The sequence below is a fragment of the Coenobita brevimanus genome, chromosome 21, assembly GCF_032717465.1.
Source record: "Coenobita brevimanus isolate Jiangsu-jjx chromosome 21, ASM3271746v2, whole genome shotgun sequence".
Classification (NCBI taxonomy): Eukaryota; Metazoa; Arthropoda; class Malacostraca; order Decapoda; family Coenobitidae; genus Coenobita; species Coenobita brevimanus.
Genome location: NC_136974.1, coordinates 37,656,889 through 37,677,297, shown reverse-complemented (window position 1 = coordinate 37,677,297; position 20,409 = coordinate 37,656,889). Strand labels below are relative to the sequence as shown.

Here is a 20,409-nt window from a genome sequence, read left to right as displayed (position 1 = left end):
CTACTGAAAATCAAAATGGAGTATACCTTCTCCCATTCCTGTAAGTGCAGGCCATAAAAATTTCTGAGGCTATTCAACATAACCACATCAACCAGTACCCCAAACCTCTCCACACACAACCTAAGTGCCTGCACATCAACCAGTACGCCAAACCTCTCCACACACAACCTAAGTGCCTGAAAACCTCTCCAGAAACACCCTACAGCACCCTAAGTGCCTGCAAACCTCTCCAGAAACACCCTACAGCACCCTAGGTGCCTGCAAACCTCTCCAGACACACCCTACAGCACCGTAAGTGCCTGCAAACCTCTCCACACACATCCTACGGTTCGGCTATAAGGTCGTCAACAGGCCCAGAGTGAGACAGCAAAGGCAGGTGTGAGTCCCAGAAATCCCTGAGGCGGTTCTGGTCATTGGCACAGAAGAGCCTGAAGTCCTGCAGCATCTTCTCCGCCATGGCCTCGTCACCGGAGATGGGCGGAGTCTTCCAGCGCTTGGTTAGCATGTAGTTGAATGTCCACAGGAAACCAGGCTGAGTGGGGGTCCCAGAAATGCTGAATTACTATTGTGTATTTATTCTCTGTAGAGAAAGATCCCTAACCCTCTCTGCTCATGGGGTATAGATCAGATAAAACCAAAGAGACTCATTCCTACTTCATAACAAAGGCTCACTGAATTTCAAGCAATAAGAGCATTGCATTGTATTTAAGTTAAGAGAACAGCCCAGTTGTCAAGTTATTATAAAAAAAACTGTCAGGTTATTATTTAAAAAAAACTCAGATTAATATAAAAAAAAAAAAAACAATAATCAGCAAATTTTGCATAAATTACTGTCAACATAAAAAAAAAAAAAAAAAAAAAAAGGATGCATGAAATGGACAAATGGTGACAAAACAAATGTACCTGACTATGCATAGAAACATCAGAAAAAACACAAAGCTGCGAAACTAAATTAGAGGTAGTTAAAAACATGGTAACAAAAAAAAAAGGAAAAAAAAGTATGCCGCAAAATAGTATAGGATTACTAGAATACAAAATGGAAAAGGAAAATGATCTAAAAACTATATGATAAAAGAATAAGTCTATGAGAGCAGCTGCAAGGGAACCTAATCTATATACATGATTATTAGGAAATAATTACAGGGAAACTACCATTTCAGTCCCTCAAAATAACTGAGAGCATTAGAAAAAAGAAAAAAAAAAAAAAAAGGCAACTACTAACACAGCAAAGATAAAAAATGATTCATAGGAAAAAAAAAAGTATGGGGACTATCATCAGAGTGCCATGAAAAACTGGGTCACATGTCACTCTATAAAATAAAGTATAAGGAAACTCTCAAACACCTCTTCCTTACCAGTTTATTTTTGCATATGGTGCTTTACTAATCTCTTGTATGTTATTTATGCAATATGAGTCAATATTACAAAGGTATAGATAACATACGAGAGAACAGCACAGTGTAATATGCAAAAAAATTCACTGAGGAGGAGGTGTAATCTTCCAAACTGTTATGTTATGGTTCTAAGGTGTTTCAATCCTTTCTCCACAGGACCACCCACTCAAGCCATTGGAACCTGTATACTGTGGGTGGAGTTAAAACCTGTAATCATCACCATCATCAGTCATCATCATCAATCATCATCATCACTTTCATCCTCATCATCCATAGGCAGAGTCAACTTTTATAACTACTTGGGTCAATGGGCCAGCTTTATAAAGCCCCTCAGTCAAAGAAGGCAAAACAGACCAGCATAGTAACGTGGCACACCACATATCTGTCTCTCTTTGACCAAATGCCTCAGCTGTTCACTCAGTCCACACTAATCCTGGTGTTTCCTGTGATTTCTTGGGATCCTGAGGTGATTTTCTTAAGTAAATTTGCAATTAATTCTCTACCATAATTTAGATATGTTTTTATTACAAGAAGAACGAGACAGGAAAATTTTGCACTCCTTTCCCTGATCTTCCTGCAGAAAAGTTATAACCTGCAGTATTTTCCTAGTAACCAAGAATAATTTATGTGGTTACAACAGGAGACAGAGGAAGATTTGACAGCTTCCTTCTCCTTCCTGTAAACCAAAACCAGAGTTGGGACAGGGAACTGATTGTACGTGGGTTTGTGTGTCCGGTCCTGGGTCATATTCTATGTGACACAAGAAGCTTCAAAACACCCTTCCTTAGTGATTTATTTTTCCACATTACACCTTGGCCTTCTCTTGTGTGCTATTTATATAATTTTAATATTGTAATATTTTTTGCATCAATAACACACAGGAGGAAACTAAGGTGTAATGTACAGAATTCACTAGTGATGAAGATCTTACAAAAGCTCCAAAGCATTTAGAACAAGACCCACTGATACATTTATTGTACCCTTTTTACTCTAACTTGGCCTAAAATTGCCATCTCTCCATCTTGAACACTGAGTAGAAATAAGAGATCAGTGCTGGAATATGATACTAGTCACAAAGAAGTGCTAGAATATGATACTAGTCACAAAGAAGTGCTAGAATATGATACTAGTCACAAAGAAGTGCTAGAATATGATACTAGTCACAAAGAAGTGCTAGAATATGATACTAGTCACAAAGAAGTGCTAGAATATGATACTAGTCACAAAGAAGTGCTGTGGAAAGGATGTACGGCTGTAGTACTGTACTGTCATTCTCTGCCCTTGATATACATGAAACATGCTGCAAAAAGGTTGACAATTTGGCCAACTCAGCATAAATGAACTATGGGCATCTGCTGGGTATGTATGGCAATGGCCTGGTGTCGGATTGAGAAAAGTCACTTCCTACCGCTCCTGTAAAAAAAAAAAAAAAAAAAAAAAAAAAAAAAAAAAATCTAATTGGCAAAAATCCTCAAAAGCATCTCATAAAAAAAAAATAAAAAACAGTGCCCTAGGATCCAGGATAAGTACAAAGTGAGTGAACTGCAGTGGTGTATTTCGTGAAGCTCATTGCATGCATTAGTGAGCAGCAACACACATGCAACACACACACATAATTCAAGAGGAAACATTGCAACACTTACCTCACTGTGTCTGGCTGGATCTGAAAAGCATGTGTGTGTGTGTGTGTGTGTGTGTGTGTGTGTGTGTGTGTGTGTGTGTGTGTGTGTGTGTGTGTGTGCTAGTGTATGTCTCTACTGTCCCCAAACAAAGGGAGACAATTAAGTAAACAGTTTGCTTTGCTGGGATTAAATGTGGCCGATCCGTTAAATGCTATGACAAGTGAGATGTGTGGGATTAAAAAAATGACTGAGATGTGGGCAGTGAGGTGTCAACATCGAGGGTGAGGTGTTAGGGTCAAGTGTGAGGTGTGTGGACCAAGATGGAGGGGTAAAGAGTGAAGAATTAACACCAAAGGCAGGGTGCAAGGCGTGATGTGCAACAATTTTAATATAACGGTGAAATTAGGTGATTTGGAGTGAGGTATGAGGGTCAGGAGGGAACTGTGGGGATTGGGAGTGAGGTGTCAGGATCAGGAATAGAGTGTATGGATTGGGAATAGGGTGTAAGGATTAAAAGTAGGGTATATAGGAGTAGAAGTGGGGTGTCTGGATTAGGAATGGAGTGTATGGATTAGAAGTGGGGTGTTGGATTAGGAATGGGGTGTAAAGATTAGGAATGGGGTGTAGGGATTAGGAATGGGGTGTAAAGATTAGGAATGGGGTGTAGGGATTAGGAATGGGGTGTAAGGATTAGGAATGGGGTGTAAGGATTAGGAGTGGGGTGTATGGATTAGTGTGAAGTGTAAGGTAGGAGTGAGAGAGTGAGATGTAGGGATTAGGAGTGGGGTGTATGGATTACTGTGAGGTGTAAGGTAAGAGTGAGGTCTAGGGATTAGGAGTGGGGTCTTAGGATTAGGAGTGAGGTACTAGGATTAGCAGTGAGGATCAGGAGAAGATGTGAGGATAAGGAGATGAGTGTGAGTACCAGGGGTGAGATGTGACAAAGGTATGGTATGTACAGTAGGTTACGGGTGAAGTGTAAGGACCAAGGATAAGATGTGCTACGGGTGAAGGAGAAGGACCAAGGATAAGGCAGGGTGCATTAAGGGTGAGGTATATAAGTCTCAACTGTGGTGTGCTAAGGATGCAGTGTGAAAAATAAATGGGTGAGACATAAGGGTAAAGGGTGAGACAAAAAAGGACTGGGATGAAGTGTGCTAAGGGTGATATGTGCTAAGGGTGAGATGTGCTAAGGGTGAGGTGCAGGCTGGGGTGAGGTATACGTGAGATGCATGGTGTCAGGTGTGTCACAAACCTGCTTCTCGCTGATCTCGTGGGAGTACAAATCAGCAATCAAACGATGGAAATACTCCACATGCGGGCTGGACACACCATAGAGCGGTTCCTGGGGAGGTGCTGGGTTAAGACACGGCAGGGGGTGGAAGAGCAAAGGAGTGAAGTGAAATGAAGAGAAGTGAGGTTAAAAGAGTAAAGTTGTGTGATGTAACGTCATGGGAAGCGATATTTGATGTCAAGTGAGGAGGGGAAGGTTGAAGTGAAGTGGCAATGTGGATTAGAAGTGTGGCAGGGAGGAGCGAAGTGAGGTGGAGAAGTGATGTGATGTGATAGCATGTGAAGTGAAGTGAGGAGAGGAGGGATAAGGGGAGATGGAATGAGGTGGGGAGGCATGAGGTAACAGAAGAGACAGTACATGATGTGAGGTGATGCCGTGTAATGTGAGACAGAGAGGAGTTAAGGAAGGGTGGAGCTGTCAAGGTGGATCAGGGTGGTACATGAGAGTCAGTTTAGCATCTTTAATTCAGTGTCATACTTTTACCTTTTTCTCACTGCCACCTGATCACCTTATTAAGCTTTGGGGGACAGCTTTTCTAGGTGAGTTCAACGGAGATCATCATCTTTCTTCACTACACGATGTCTCACCAAAGTCAGCCCATTCAATCCAATGGCATCTTTCCTTATTTAATTCTTTCTCTCTGTACATGTTTTTATTCAACTTGGGGGGTATCTCAAAGGTGAATGGGTTGGGCTATAGTTAACCACTCCAGTCTGAAGAGTCTCCCCAAACCTCAATAAAATAAATCAGGATACAGAAAGAATAAAATATAAAACAGGTCACCAGACAGAATGGGTTAAAAAAAAATTATCTCAAGGTATCAAAAATACATTAAAAAAAAAAAAAAATGCATCAATGAAGTAAAGAGTGGTCAGGGATGTGTTCAAAACTGCCTTAATGATTTCCATATAACTGATAAGAGTTAACTGAGGAAGTAAAGTTAACTGAGGTATAAATTAGCTTTACGGATACCAATGAAACTTTAATGGGTGATTCTTCTGTAATATACGTGAGATGCGTGGTGTCGGGTGTGTCACAAACCTGCTTTTTAAAAAATATTAAAAAAATAGTGACAGAAGAGTGATTCATTTGTGGCCATCTTGAATTGCATGGTGATAAACAGATAGATATAGATAGATAGATTGATAGACAGACAATGACAGACATATAGACAGGTAAGTAGACAGACAGACAATGAAGACCTCCTGCAATCTGGAAAATGTGAGGAAAAAGGACAGGATAAAACTGGGCACGGCAGAATGGGATGGGTAGAGAGGACAGGATGGGAGAACACTTGACCAATATGTATAACTATCATATTGATAATTTTCCTTAATAATAATAATAATAATAATAATAATAAATCATAATCATAACACTTTATGCACACCACAACTTAATTATAATGGTGAAAATATGCTCAAACTTTCTGATGTCAATGAAATGAGATAGCAATGGAAAGCACAACATCAAACAGCGCTTTCATGAATCGTCTGACCCAATGTATACAAAAATCTATCACCATCATCATCATCACTACCATCAACATCATCATCATTATCATCATCATCATCAGCAGCAGCAGCACTACATCTCATACTCTGCAGTCTCCTGGGACCTTAACATCATCATCATCATCAATGTCTAGCTTTCTCTGTGGACCTAACCAAAATACAGTCATCCCTTTCAGTCTCACTAGCAAAGGCTCTAAAATCTCATCCTGACTTAATACAGTATATATTCGCACCATGTTCAAAATACAGTAATTTTCTTTATCCATTCTACTACAGCTACTACAGCACTTCTCTTTCCTCATGGTCTTAGGCTGCTTCCTTGCATCTCTTCTTTACCAATTTATCCTCTCCTGTATTTTCTCTGGTATGCTACTTATATTTTCCTAATACTGGAATATATACAGATATATGAACATTATTTTTACACCTATAACATTTATATCTCAATCACTTCCCAGGCTTCACACACACACACACACACTGTATATAAGTGTTGGCAACTGATAAACTGAGAGACTGATACAAACACACATTGTCAGACAGCAAGATAGATTTTAGTACTGTATACAATGGGTCAGGTAATTCACGAACATCATACTCGATCACTGAGTCATTACACAACTAAACACAAACACAAAATGGACTACTACACAAGTGTGGCATCATGCAGGACTGTATATATCACCAATGCTTCTTGTTAGTTGCTGTTATTACCGAGTGACCACAAAAGCTCCCGTAAGCTGACATGCCATCGCTCATGCAGGCATTACTCTTATCACGCATCAAGACTCACTGCCTTATATACTTTTAAATGTTACGTTACCTTCACTTGCCTAATATTCTCTTAAATATTATCCCAAGCATCATTTTCTTTACATAGTAGTTTTAAATGTTACCCTACCTTTATTTTCTTTATAATTTCAAATGTTACCCCACCTTCATTTTCTTTATACCACCTGTACTAGCTAATCAATACCCTTGTCTAGGTTAACAGCTAACTTCTGTCCCTTTTACCTTTCTTTTATGACATGGAAGAAGTGTATAAGCAGTGTTCTTTCTCCCCTATACCCACAGATACACACTCATCATAAAAACCATTGGTTAAACAAGGATATTTTGTGATATGCTTACGATAAACATGCCAGCTTAATACACAGGTTTCTCTTATTCATAATCACCAGCTAATCAGACACAAGGATGTTTACTTATTCCTGTCAACTAACAAACCCTCTTATTCATTGCAATAAAACTTCCTAATTCCAAAATAATCATATATCCCCAGCTCCTAAAAATCAAACAAAAATGCAGGTGAAATTAACAAGAAATTAACACCAACAACGCTTGCAAAAATCACATACGAAAATAAAAATTGAAATGAAATCTTTCTGTCACATATCAATGAGGTGACATAATGATATCTAGGACAGAATAAACACTGCAAGACAAAGTGCTGAAATTCCACTATAAACAGCACCATACAAGATGTCTTCATAACCTTCAATTCTGACTACTGATCATTATTTAAATACCACAAAACTATTTTCATCATTAGTTTATAATCTTTTCATACTGTACTAATGTATCATAACCTTGTATTCTCAATTTAAATGCTTTTCTGTGTTATATTTCAAATCATCATCACCGAACTTCCCACACCAATATGGTCTCACCAAGGACACTATTCAAATATAAATGAATTTCCAGATATACTATCCAAATTACTACTGGACACTATTAACTCCAATTAGTATATTATTCTCCAAACTAATCTAATTTTCATACCATACCTACATCTATATATCAGCATTAATTCTATTCTAAACATAGCCATGCCATATTCCAGCATTCTACAGCATTTCATTCTTGTTCCTGATGGCATTCTGTACTAAACACATTGCTGGCAACAATTAGCCCTGCATTCTGAAATATAATCTAACCCCTTCACTACCACAGATCTCCCTTAACCCCTTGAATCAGGTAACTTATCATTTAGTTTACTCCTGCTTACTTCCAGATGACTGTATTCAATTTAGGAATGGTGTGCTGGATTCAGTTTAAGAATGGCCTGTTGTACTCATCTAACGAATAGAGTGTCATGTGCAAGGGGTTACTGAAGGCTGAATCTTACTCCCTCAATTTGAAAAGTCTCTCCTAGGTGGAACATGAAAGATAGCAAGAATGGAGTGAAAAATACACAATCGCAGTGAAGGGGTTAACATAAATCTAATTATCTGACAGCACAAAGAATACATAAAAGGCTATGCAATGAAGATGCTATGTGCTGTACATATCCTCTACTTAAATCTTCATAGTGCAATATATGGACCACCCCGCACTGTATATCCTCTGCCTATGTTGTCCTTCCGGGTGGGTACTTACCTGTGAGAGGCCTGGGGTGGGTGGGCCAGGTGTGGGGCAGGCGAGGGAGCGAGGGCGTGAGAGTGTGGGCTCAGGGGCGGGGGAGAGTGGTGCAGGGGAGAGCAGGGCCCCTGGGGAGTGTACCATCACAAACATGTTGCCAGTCACGTGCACAAATTGGCTCTGCTCCGGACTGTGGCTCTCCGTCACATAGCCAACAAACCCAAAGCGCTTCAGAATGGCCTCCTGATGGAAACACATATACATTACACTACAAACATGGATTAAGATTTGTCACTGTCATCGTCATGATCATCATCATCATCATCATCCAAAACCTAATTCCTCATTTTGATCCAGAAAGAAATAGCAAACCCAGAAGAAAGTTAATTAAGACCAGCACACTAAGTAAAATGAGTCAAACAATCATTCACACATCATTTAAACCTCTGAAATCTTGGCTTGGCCTCAGAGGCAAAAATACCCTTTGTACACAATAACCTAACTCATGTGAATATTAAAAAACAGATCTTGACTCACTTTAACAGGTTCTTCCTTTTCTACTTTTTTGTATACAAGAAGGAAACAGAGGCTTACAGTAATGTTAGAAGTGTAAAACCATTATGCAATGTGGAAGATGGGAGTGGGATAGCCTATTACCATGAGAGAAGAGGAAGATGCTCAAAAACAATATGGATCTCTCTCTCTCTCTCTCTCCCCCCTCTTTCTCATCCTTTCTTTCTAATGAACCCCACTGTGTGTCTTGCCTGGAATAAGTGCATGCGTCGTCCCCATGTAGCAGTGGGGAACTGTGCAAACGGCTGGTGCCCGGCATCAGTTATGCAGGTGACATTGAGAGGGATGAGGATAGGGCCACGCAGGGGGTCTGAGTGGCAGGAGTACGGCAGGGCAAACGGATCACTCGGCACCGGGAACAAGTGAAGACCACATGCCTGGGCCTTACGCTGCCATGTCATCATCTGAAATATGTACCCTAATAAATATGACAATGTGAGATACACCTCTGTCACCTAATCACCTTCTATTTGTGGTGGGAAGCAGTGACTAGCTAATTCATAAAAAATACAATTACCACTATTACTACTACAACTACTACTACTATTGGCTTACTACTGAAAACTGCTATGTACCATCATTATATCCAGGAGAGTGCACAGACAGATTATGCCTCAAGGCCTATACAAACAATACACTCCTGCCTACTATCCCAAGCAAGCCCACCAGGTCAGTGACGATGGTTCCGGTTGCACAGAGCCACTGAACGATGAGCTCAAAGGCGGTGAGCGGTGAGAAGGTGGAGTGATGCTTGAGGTGGCCCCATTCCACACGGTCACTGCGGCTATTAGTGTCCAGGTCAAGGTGGCCAGTGCGGTACAGCTCTGCCGGGGATGTTATATGTGTTAGGGTGTGGAAGGTGATACACGGGAGAGGTAAAGGTTAGGTAAGTGTTGGAAGATGGTGTGCAGGAAAGGTTAGAGAGAGAGGCAGTTTGAAGGAAGGAATATCAGAACAAAAGGAAGGTTAGATGTAATGAAAGTCAGAAGAAGTGAAGGCTAAAATGATGGAATGTTAGAATGAAGGAAGGTTAGATGTAGGGAAGATCAGAAGAAAGGAAAACTAAAAGAAGTAATGTTAGAAAGAAGAAAGGTTAGAAGGAGGGAACATGAGAGAAAAGATTGCTCAGGAGAGAAAGTGAAACCTCTGACTGCTACATTCTCTCACATGGACCTAATCACCTTATGGACACATGAATAATATATAGTGAGTGCAGCAACCTCAGCAAAGGGGTAACATACTGTCCTGATCCCTTTATTGTGTATGTGGTTTGAGGTCTGGCTGTTGGAAGGTGGAGTATGGGTGTGGTGGCATGGGCGAGGTGGGGTGTTGGGTGGTAGGTGAATTAAACAGTCTAAAAAACAGTCTGGTGGAGCATAAGCAAAGTGAAAAAATACATCATCAACCATACAAGGTCAATGTACTGTAATCTCCCCTACAGAGTATGCGTTTGGTGGAAGGTCTAACTTTAAGTGGGGCAGGAGTGCAGCATGGGTGAAACAGGGTGTGGGGGTTCATGAATAAAAGTCTGTTGGAGCAGTGATTAAAATTAAAAATACATAATCAGATAGAAACGGTCAACCTACTGTATCGTCCCCGCCATGGTGCGTGTGCTGGGAGGTCCGGCTGCAGGAAGGTGGGACAGGGGTGTGGTGTGGGTGAGGCAGGGTGTGGGGTTGTGGGGACACCTCCTCTCGTGGCCAGGGGCTCAACCTCAACCTCGTGCCATTCCGCCTGGTACCCTGTTGGATCGTACCCAGTCTGGTCCTGCTCTGCTGGACAAAGTTAAGTTCTTAATTCATTTCTCAAATCTTACATTTTTTAAAATGCAAGGTAGACAGAACCCAAGGCCAGAAGCCCACGAGACTGTTTCTCCCAAGAAAAAAAATAAATAAATAAAATAAGAAACCCAAATTCAAGATCCATTGATTTCAAGATGCCGGAACACATTGCCTTTAAGAGAATGGAGATCACAGACAGTAGGAAATACACACAGACAACTTGAAACTGAATACAGTATAATCCCCCAACCCTTACCATCCATCCATCCATTGCCAGACGCCATGTATCCCAAACGGGGTGGTCAAGGGCTTAGAGTTAATTGTTTTACAGGGAGGGGCACTAATCCTCCACCAACCCCACTTGACACGTAGGGATGCCAACAGCATCTGGTGTTCCCAGGCGGTCACCCATCCAAGTACTAACCAGACCCAACGTTGCTTAACTTCGCTGATCGGACGGGAAGCGGTGTACTCAACGTGGCATGGCCGTTAAATTTGAGTTATTTTTCCCTGTCCAGAATGTAAATTAGCCTATACTCTTTCAACTTTAACTTGGTCTAAAACTGCCACCTATTCAACCTGAATCCTGCAGTGTAACATCAGATTTACATTACAATACAGTATATCAGTCATGAAGAACTGCTATGGAACAGAAGCAGAGCCACTGCATTGGCTTTTTCTGCCACTGAGCTATGTGAAATAAGCTGCAAAATGACAAATATCTGAACCATGTTAAGGTGAAAGGACAACAGTCAGTTCTTCAAACCAATATCCAAGGCAGTGGAGGGCAAGCTATCACTTGGTCACCTTTGCTGCCAGTGACAAAGAAGTAGAGGAAGAAGCCGTGTATGAAGGGATGGTGGTGGTCACCAGATGCGTGGCAGATCAACTCACTCTTCACCATATTCTGCCAGGAGAGGGAAACAAATCATTTAGTATTAAAGCATGAGCCAGTAGGATGTTGTTCTAACCTTATAAAAATTCCCCAAATTCTCTCAGTTCAATTAATGGCCAAGTGTAGTCAGATTAGAGGGTTGATTTGGCCGGTAACCAGGGACACTAATTCCTGCCTCATAACTATGCTTTATTAAAATTCATAAAACTACAACTTAGTATTCAATTTGTGGGAGTGGCCCAGTTCCATCAGGAGAAATCAAATAGGTTATAGTATCACTTGTCTTCAAAGGGTCAAAAACCTTCTTCATCTACTCCTGCAATACAATGACATTTGGATACTACTCTGACTAATTGGAGAAGACTGATTTTCCTTCAACTTAGCTGGGCTTTCTTAGAGTCAATGGGGTAAGCTAAAAGCATTCAAATTCAGTACTGTAATATCCTGTTTATGCAATCATTCACTTATACAATTTTAGCACATTTTGGGGGGATATATGATCACCATTTTTGCTTATATTATTACTGGTACTACCAATCGGTTTTCCATGAATGTAACCCAGTCATAAAGCAGGGATTGAGTGTATAACTACAGTACTTTATTGGGCGGCAGCAATAATACAACAGGTGCTGGAGATGGATGCCTTCACACTAACACAACCAGGTGGCTCTGCTGCCCAGTTATACAAACATCCTCAACTCACTTCCTATCCCCTTAAAGGAGGATGGTGGACTGCTGGATGGACTACCTCAGCGTGGTGTGCAGTTCACTGGGTGTATGTTCAAGTGGTGCTGGAGTCAAAATAACACTATCAATAAAGTATTCCACACACCTGAAGCAACTCAACAGCTGCCAGCTCAGAGGTGGCGCCCTCCACATTGTCACAAACCCAGGTCGTGGCATCGGCCGCCACAAAGGTGAGGGCCGGCAGGGAAGGCAGCCGCTGCAGCAGACTCACACCCTTCAGTGGCTCTCGCATACCCTCAACTATTTCATTCAATGGGCTCCCAAGGTGGTACTTTTTACTCTCTCTGATGGGGTAAAGTTGTATAGGAAAACATATTAAACTCTGAGTCATGGCCAGTTGCGTCCCGTGTATTCCCATAAAGATGCATTTTCCACAACAAACTATACCAGGGAGGTGAAAAGGGAATCAAATCCTACACTCACAGCACACTTGCCTTGCCTACACAGTGTTACCATCACAGGTAAACCTTAAGACAATGCCAAATTCCAACGCTGAAACAAAACAAATTTCATTCTTAGTACAGATGAAATCCACGTACCTAAGTATTATGCACTACAGCTCTCTATACTTTTCATATATCACCACTCACCCATCATCCTTGGCCTCCTCCTCTGGTTCAATCAGCGACCTCATCTCGGGTGCCTCCCCGTGCACCTCCCTGCTGCCGCTCTCAAACCTCAGCCGTTCGGCCTTGCTGCTGGAGCGAGGCCGGGGACGCTCACCCACACGGTTGCTGCCTAGACGCTCCCGGAACCCTCCCACACTCTGACCAGCCATCCACAGGTGGTATTACTCAACAAATGTTCGGTTGAAAGTTATCATAATCAAACACACCTGTAGTTCACTCATCCATCCATCATCCAATCCTTCCCTGCTTTATTATGAGCCTAGGGACCTGGGGCTAGGCTAATCAGTCCAGACATTAATGATGGGTGACCAGCTGTTTGTCCCTGAGTAGCAGTAAGTGAGCAATAGGCTCCAACCATCCCTTGGGATGAGATCCATACAGGCCATGTCTTGTTGGTGCATCTCAACTCACTAAGCCACCAGGTGTCTGTTTGTTGGCTATTAGGTTACCACCCTGTAATATCACTCAGTGTAGAGTCAACTGAAGGTAAACACAAGTCATCAGACTCATCATTATAAATTAACTGCAGTGGATATTATCAGCAGCACCCTCATTATCATCCTAATCTAAGTACAGAAGCAAGTTATTATCTTCATTCCAGTCCACACACAATCAGAAATTATCATCATCATCATCATCATTCTAACCTAAAGACAACTGGAAATCATTATCAACATTATCATCATCATTCTGAACTCCTTTCACCAGCTAAGAATGGAGTAATGAGGGCTTGAAAAACAAGGAAAGAATATGTACAAAACCATGGGAACTCTCAAAGAAAGGAGAGAAAAAGCAGAAAGGAATGAAAGCTGACTGGAGCAGGCATGGACAGCAGCAGAGGAGGGAGAGAGAGAGAGTAAAGTATCCGACTCAATGCCCGAAGCTACGGTTCCACATATCTACCTACCTTATGTATCACTGTAAACAAGAGTTAGCCAGCAATCTCATCCAGCATTGTCCCCTGCCTTTCACACTAATCATTACTTCCAAAACATCAAAGAACATCCTTCGTTCTCAATCTCGTTTTCAACCTTTCCTGAATATGAGAGAGTATCCTTCTTTCTCATTCTCTTTAATTGTGTGCTTTACATTGCTGTCACATAAATAAACTTTCATGTAGCATCTTCCATCATCACAGCCAAGAGGGAAGTCTCAGCAAACTTTCAATTTCAATAATGATACTGTAGTATCATCAACCTCATCCACATCCATACACAACATACCTTATCCATACACAACATACCAACACATGACACTCAATCAAGACACAAGCACTCCTCACTTAAGCTTGTTTAACTTCACCCATAAGTATGATTCATGAGATATGTTAGAATAATACAGTACAGTAGTTGGGTTTTGTGGATGATTTTCTTCAGCTGTCAGGAATTTACAGTCTTTCTCAAGTTAACTGTGAAGGATGGCTGGAAAACTCTGTTGTTTTATTTGGGTTACCACTGTGTGTTGTATTCAGCTGAGTCAATATTCTTAAAAAAAAAAAAAGGAGGGGGGGAGGGTCAGAATGCAGAGTAGTTATGTTCTTATAAACTCTCAACCATGAACCTGAATTGTACCTGCACACATGAAATTTCAAGTGAGGAGTGTGTGTAAAAGAGGTGGCAGAAGAGGAGGAGTCCATCAGACGGTAATCAGTTTTATAAATACCTGGCCACCTGTGGCAAAAGTGGCGGAGGTGGTGGCGGCGGTGGATGGGGTGGTGGAGGGAGGGGGGATGAGGGGGGCACAGGGACCCACCAGTGCTGAGCTGTGTCGTCTGCCAACGTACCCCCCAATGGCCTTCCCCCCGCCCCCAGTTTTCTGCAAGTTACCGCTGACACTAAAGCCAACTACTGACACATGCACCTACACGGCTACTACCATCCCCAGTTTGGATAACAAGACTGCTACAGGTAAGATGTGATCAATAATTTCACAAACTGAATTCAAAATGCAGAACTAAAATGCTATCATGTCATATTAACAAAATGCAGAACTGAAATGTGGTGCCATGATGCTGTTGTGTCTCCAGATTCATCTGGACATGAACCCAGTGGACTGCAGGCTGAAGCTGCCCTTCTATAGGTCTACTATCCTCCTTCTGGAGGTTTGGGAGGGAGTCGGAGGATGTATGTCAAACCAGGCAGTAGAGATGCCTGGTTATATCAGCACCACCATGTGAAGGCATCCCTCTCTAGCACCTGTGTTGTCATGCTGCAGCAAACTATGATGCTATACTATATTTACAAAAGAAAAAGTAATGTAGTGCCCAGTTACAAGCATACAAGGCCAAAGTACTGTACTGTGCGGGCTGACTTCTGATAAGAAGTGTAGGTTGTGTATTGCAGTGGCAAACATGGCAGGTGAGTGGGTGTGTTTTACAGTCTAGTGCAAACTTGAGCGGGGCATAGAAAATACTACGTCATCTTCCACAGTGCTGCAATTATTTTAATGGACTGATCATACCCACATACTGAAATAAACACAATATTAATGTTTAGGTGTAACTCATTCCTAGTAAATCCTGTGAGGCTCTTTGACAATCTTTCAAAATATGCACAAAGGTCTTCAGTTGGTTTAAGATATTTAGAAATGCTTACTGTATTTCCATTAAGGTGTCACTAATATTTTTGTGTTGTAAATCTTAATAGGATACCTGTACACTAAAGGTGAAATAAGACATACCAGCAATATTAAATCCTGTTGTCATATAACCTGGATTTTCTCTTTAAGTAAAATAAATATATAAATAAATATAATAAAAAATAAGAATCCCCACAGTTATGGGCTGCTTTAGTGACTCCAGCTGCATAATATTGTATTATGGACAGCCATTATAAGCGTATGTGCAGCAAAAACAAACTTCTAATTTTAATTCAGTAAGAGAGGTTATTGATCACACCTCATTTTTTAAGCCTAAAAAACCCCAAGACACATTCTGTAAGTTAGAAGTTAGAGCACACTGTTAGATACTGAATAACAGCACTAGGTTAGAGATGCAACTACAGAACTCAGTAAGGCTTGGTCTAGCATGATATACAGAGTGTTATAAGCCCTTGTGCAGCTGAAGACATTGCTACACCTAAAACTGCCACACTTTACACAGCCACACCTCATACTCTGACACCAAACACATACCACATATTGCCACACTGCATATTACTACACCTTACAGTCACACCTCACACAACTCGCACTACCACATCTCACAGTCCTACAATTCACACTCATTATAACTCACATACCAACACTTCAGTATAAAAGTCACATTGCCACAAACGAACATATTATACTGTACAGTACCTCACACTGCCAAAACTCACACTCCAACAGTTTGCACACTCACACCTCAACACTCAACTCACAGTGCCACAATCACCCACATCACACCTCACACTGCCAAACTTTACACTCCAACACCCCATACTGCCACAACTCACACACACACACACACACACACACACACACACACACACACACACACACACATGCACACCATACCTTATACTATCACAACTTAATATGCTGCACACCTCTCACTCTCACACCTCACCCCACCTGTCTTCCACTGTCCACAGCCACCTCCAACACCCTGTATAATCACTGTCATAAACACTACAAGCAAGTCATCCCGCACAACCCTTAAACTTCAGGCCGGCATCACTAAAGGTCCAGGTTTCCCACCAAAAATATGAATTCACAACCGCACTGCATGATTGGGTTACGTTACCGGAAACCAATCAGGTAATGAATGATTGTTTACTGAATGTAGGGGTCACGGCAATCATATAAGCAAAACTGACACTCATACATTAAAAAATTGTGCTTCATAGGGGGCTGCAGTAACTGATGGGTGAAAAATGGAGATCCTACATAAAAAAAAAAAAAAAAAAAAAAGGGGGGAGCTAAAATGTTAAGACCTTAAAGTAAACAATCACACCACAGTCAATCATATAGCAAGGTTGGCCTGATTCATCGGTCAACCATGTAGCAAGGATGGCCTGATTCATCAGTCAATCGTATTGCAAGATTGGCCTGATTCATACACACACTCACAGGCAATTCTCTGCCCTGACTATGATTTAGTTTTGCAGGAGGGACAAGCAAAATAATGTCCAGAATCTTTCCTTGTCTCTAGTTCTTCCTGCAAAACCAAACCTCTAATACAGAACGGAGCTGATGAAAGGTGTGTCCAGAATTCTCTCGTTGACTATACGATGATTTAGGTACTTCCACACTTTCTACTTTGTTTATAGTATATCAGAAGTACAGCATATGTTGGATGCTAACTTCAGCTGGCTCCATTTATAGATGATCGATTATGACAAGTGGAAATGTGTCTCTCTTCCATGTGACTCCATTTAATTGAGGCTGAGTTTTCTGTCTTTGATTTGATTTGATTAAGTTGTTGGGTAGTTCATTCAAATTTTTGGTGGGGAAAATAAGGAAAATGTAACTACAGTATACCTGAAATCTAAGAGCCAAACTTCAAAGCATGCCGAGAGTCTACAGTGTCCTGGCATGTCAGAATACTTCACTACTTTCTGGTTAGTACGATAAATCAAACTGTGCTTAAAACTAGGGAAAAATTCTGAATCTCTTTGGCATGACATAATACTACTTGCTGTCTTTTAAACCACAGTAAAAAAAATAGTACGCAACTACCTATTATAAAAAATTTCAACACATGCATAATATCAGCATTAGTGCATCATTACAGACTGAGTGGTTTGGTCTAAGGTTACAGTGTGTTAACCCCTTCAGTACATTCATGTCTTTTTCAAATTTTCTGCTTTCTACTTCCATTTTTTTTTTTTTTTTCCAACTTCAGAGATCTTGTAGTGACGGGTTTGAAACACTGTCCGTTAATCCTTTCAATCTGATGACACATACCGTAATTGATTTTATTCATGCTATGGCCAAACAACTTTAATCACATCATGATTGTATGAGAGGGCGGTGGTGGGGGTGCAGGCACAGGTGGAGGTGGAGGTGGAGGTGAAAGGGGAAGGGAAAGGGGATGGGGAAGGAAAGGGAATGGGGATGGGGAAGGGGATGAGGAAGGAAAGGGAATGGGGATGGGGAAGGGGAAGGGGAAATGGAAGGGGATGGGGAAGGAAAGGAAGTGGGGATGGGGAAGGGAGAGAGGGAAACCAAGTATGTGGAGGAGGGATGTTGTAAATAGGTAGAGTGTATATGAAAGAGAGTGGTGTGAGTTGGAGGAAGGTAAGCCTGACAGATGACAGGGCGACATGGAAGGAACTTGTTTGCGGTCACTCCTCCAGAAGTAAGGCATCTAGCTATAGAAATTTTTGGCTACAGAGATTTTGAGTGGGCCATTGTAATAAAGGGGTTAACACTGATATATGCACTGTTCTAAACACTGGTGGGCCTCAGTGACAGAAATGCCCCCAAACTGGCAAGGGGCCAGCCTAGTGGTATGACAGACTCACCCTGGACTTGCGGGCATTGGCCGGCCGCTTGAGTCTGTGTACCGTCATCTCCATGAACCTCAGGAACCCTTCTATGGTGGCCTGAGGTGAGGAGCAAAAGGACAGGAGGTCAAGAAATATCCACATTTCTAATTACATACTATGCCTGTTTGTTCCTAATAAGTATATCCTTCAAGGAATTGTCTGTTTTTGGAATATGCTCTCCTTCTTGCCACAACACAGTTTCATTTCTTTATCTAAGAATTATATTCTGGCTCCTGGGTTGATGTAAGAAGTATATTCTGCTGATTAAAATCCTCAGCACCCACAGACTACAATAAAAAACTTTGTCATCACTGCAATCCCATCCTAGTTTCCTATTAATACACTGCATCACAAGGGTCCACAAATGGAAACAAGAAATCCATCAACAGAGTGTTTTATGGAATGGGTCGTACATCCATTTATTTGTGGAATTCTGGGTTACAATGATGATAATTAATGGTGATGATGATGATAATGATGATGAAAATGATAATGATCATGATGAAGAAGATGATGATGAAGATAATGATGATGAAAATGATAATGATCATGATGAAGAAGATGATGATGAAGATAATGATGATGAAAAGGATAATGATCATGATGAAGAAGATGATGATGAAGATAATGACAATGCAGCTCATAATAATAATAATAATAATTACTGAGTTTACTTCTTCTCCCCCTTCCTCCCCCACCTACCTGCTGCTCCTCTAGAGTGGGTGTGGTGTACACATCTGCGGTAGTGTCATCGGTGCCTTCTTGGACGGTGCGTGTGGCCGTTCGGTGGCAGTCAGGAACCAGCAGCACTCGGAAACGCCAGAACTTCAGTGACTGCAGAATAAACATGAATGGATGTAGACAATGATGGATATTTTATCTACTTATGTCTATCTATCTACCAGTCTACAGTATCTATCTGTCTATCTACCTATAGCCAGGCACTTTAATCCCTGTGGGGCTGACCACAAACAAATCACCTCTGTGTCACCCTGTCTTCTACCATCAGGCTGCCCTATCTTCAATTTGCACTATCATTACTCTTACACTGCTCCACCCCATCTCTCTAACTCATCCTACCCCATCTCTCTAACTCATCCTTGGTCTCCACTTCCTCCACTTCCCCTCCTCCTCACTCACACTCTCCTAGTCAGTCTCTCAAGCTCCATATTCTTATAACCACATTTGCAAAATAAGGAAGCATGCCTTTATTTTTTTTGGTCACTTAAAGTACAAATGTGACTGATGAATGTGATTAGTCTGCATGCCACATGACAGTGTGCAGTTTGCAGTGATACAAGTAACAGGAAAGTCAGACATGTTCCACAATCATCACATGCTTCACAAATTATCATCTAAAATTGGTGTCTTCTTCACAATGTTGCACTCTCAGCTTTAAAAAATACACAAGTCCTCATTATTCGGCAGTGAGAGCCAGGACTCCGGGGGCTTGAATGATGATTGAATGGAAGCGTGGCCCATTGGATCGGGCAAAATTGGGCTGTCTGGATGTTGCTACTCCTCACCTTGCCCTAGGGTGGGAAAGAAGGTCTGGATGATGATGATGACGATATATATTGTATCAAAATATCACACGTGTTCCATACAACTGGTATTGTATACTGAGGGGAATAGGCAAATCAGCACTGAAGGTAGCAATGGAGCTTAATAAATATTTTTTCTGGTCAATTACTGTGCACTTATCAGCAAAAAATGAATTTAAAAAAAAGGGAGAAATGAAAAAGAAAAAGAAAAGAGTGACAACAAGGACAGTCTATACAAGCCTAAGAGAGAGAGAGAGAGAGAGAGAACAAATCCCCCCTCCACCCACCTCAGTGAGTGGGTAATCAATGGACTCCCCTCTGAAGCAAATGTAGTTGTCCAGGTGGTTCCACATGTAGGTCTCGAGGCGCTCGGTGCGGAACTCCACCCAGGACACCTCGTAGCTGCTCATGAAGGGGGCCTTGAAGCGGTACTTGTAACTGCGCTTCAACTGCGGGTACGGGTGTCTGTGGGAGAGGGAGTTTATTTTATTTTGCACAGGGTCTGGTTTATATGAGTATTCTAGGAGGCACAAGACACTTTAAAGCACCTCTTAGTCTGTACATCACCTGTCAGTATCCTTTTC

General features: G+C 41.5%; 1 protein-coding gene and 1 non-coding gene across 2 annotated transcripts in view; both read right to left on the bottom strand.

The window, feature by feature from the left end:
- Nucleotides 1–154: 154 nt before the first annotated feature.
- The window catches only part of Iml1 (GATOR complex protein Iml1), a 40,551-nt gene continuing 20,296 nt past the window's right edge, over nt 155–20,409 (bottom strand). The window contains 13 exon segments of the mRNA XM_080266731.1: nt 155–532; nt 4,272–4,361; nt 8,204–8,428; nt 8,950–9,162; nt 9,425–9,582; nt 10,345–10,530; nt 11,347–11,446; nt 12,267–12,465; nt 12,772–12,974; nt 14,473–14,625; nt 18,258–18,338; nt 18,984–19,115; nt 20,113–20,290. Coding sequence (XP_080122857.1) covers nt 323–532; nt 4,272–4,361; nt 8,204–8,428; nt 8,950–9,162; nt 9,425–9,582; nt 10,345–10,530; nt 11,347–11,446; nt 12,267–12,465; nt 12,772–12,974; nt 14,473–14,625; nt 18,258–18,338; nt 18,984–19,115; nt 20,113–20,290 — 2,128 coding nt within the window. The 3' untranslated portion in view covers nt 155–322.
- On the bottom strand, nt 10,915–11,033 carry LOC145392290 (5S ribosomal RNA). The gene has a single exon (XR_013895962.1). It is a non-coding gene; the product is annotated as a 5S ribosomal RNA (ribosomal RNA).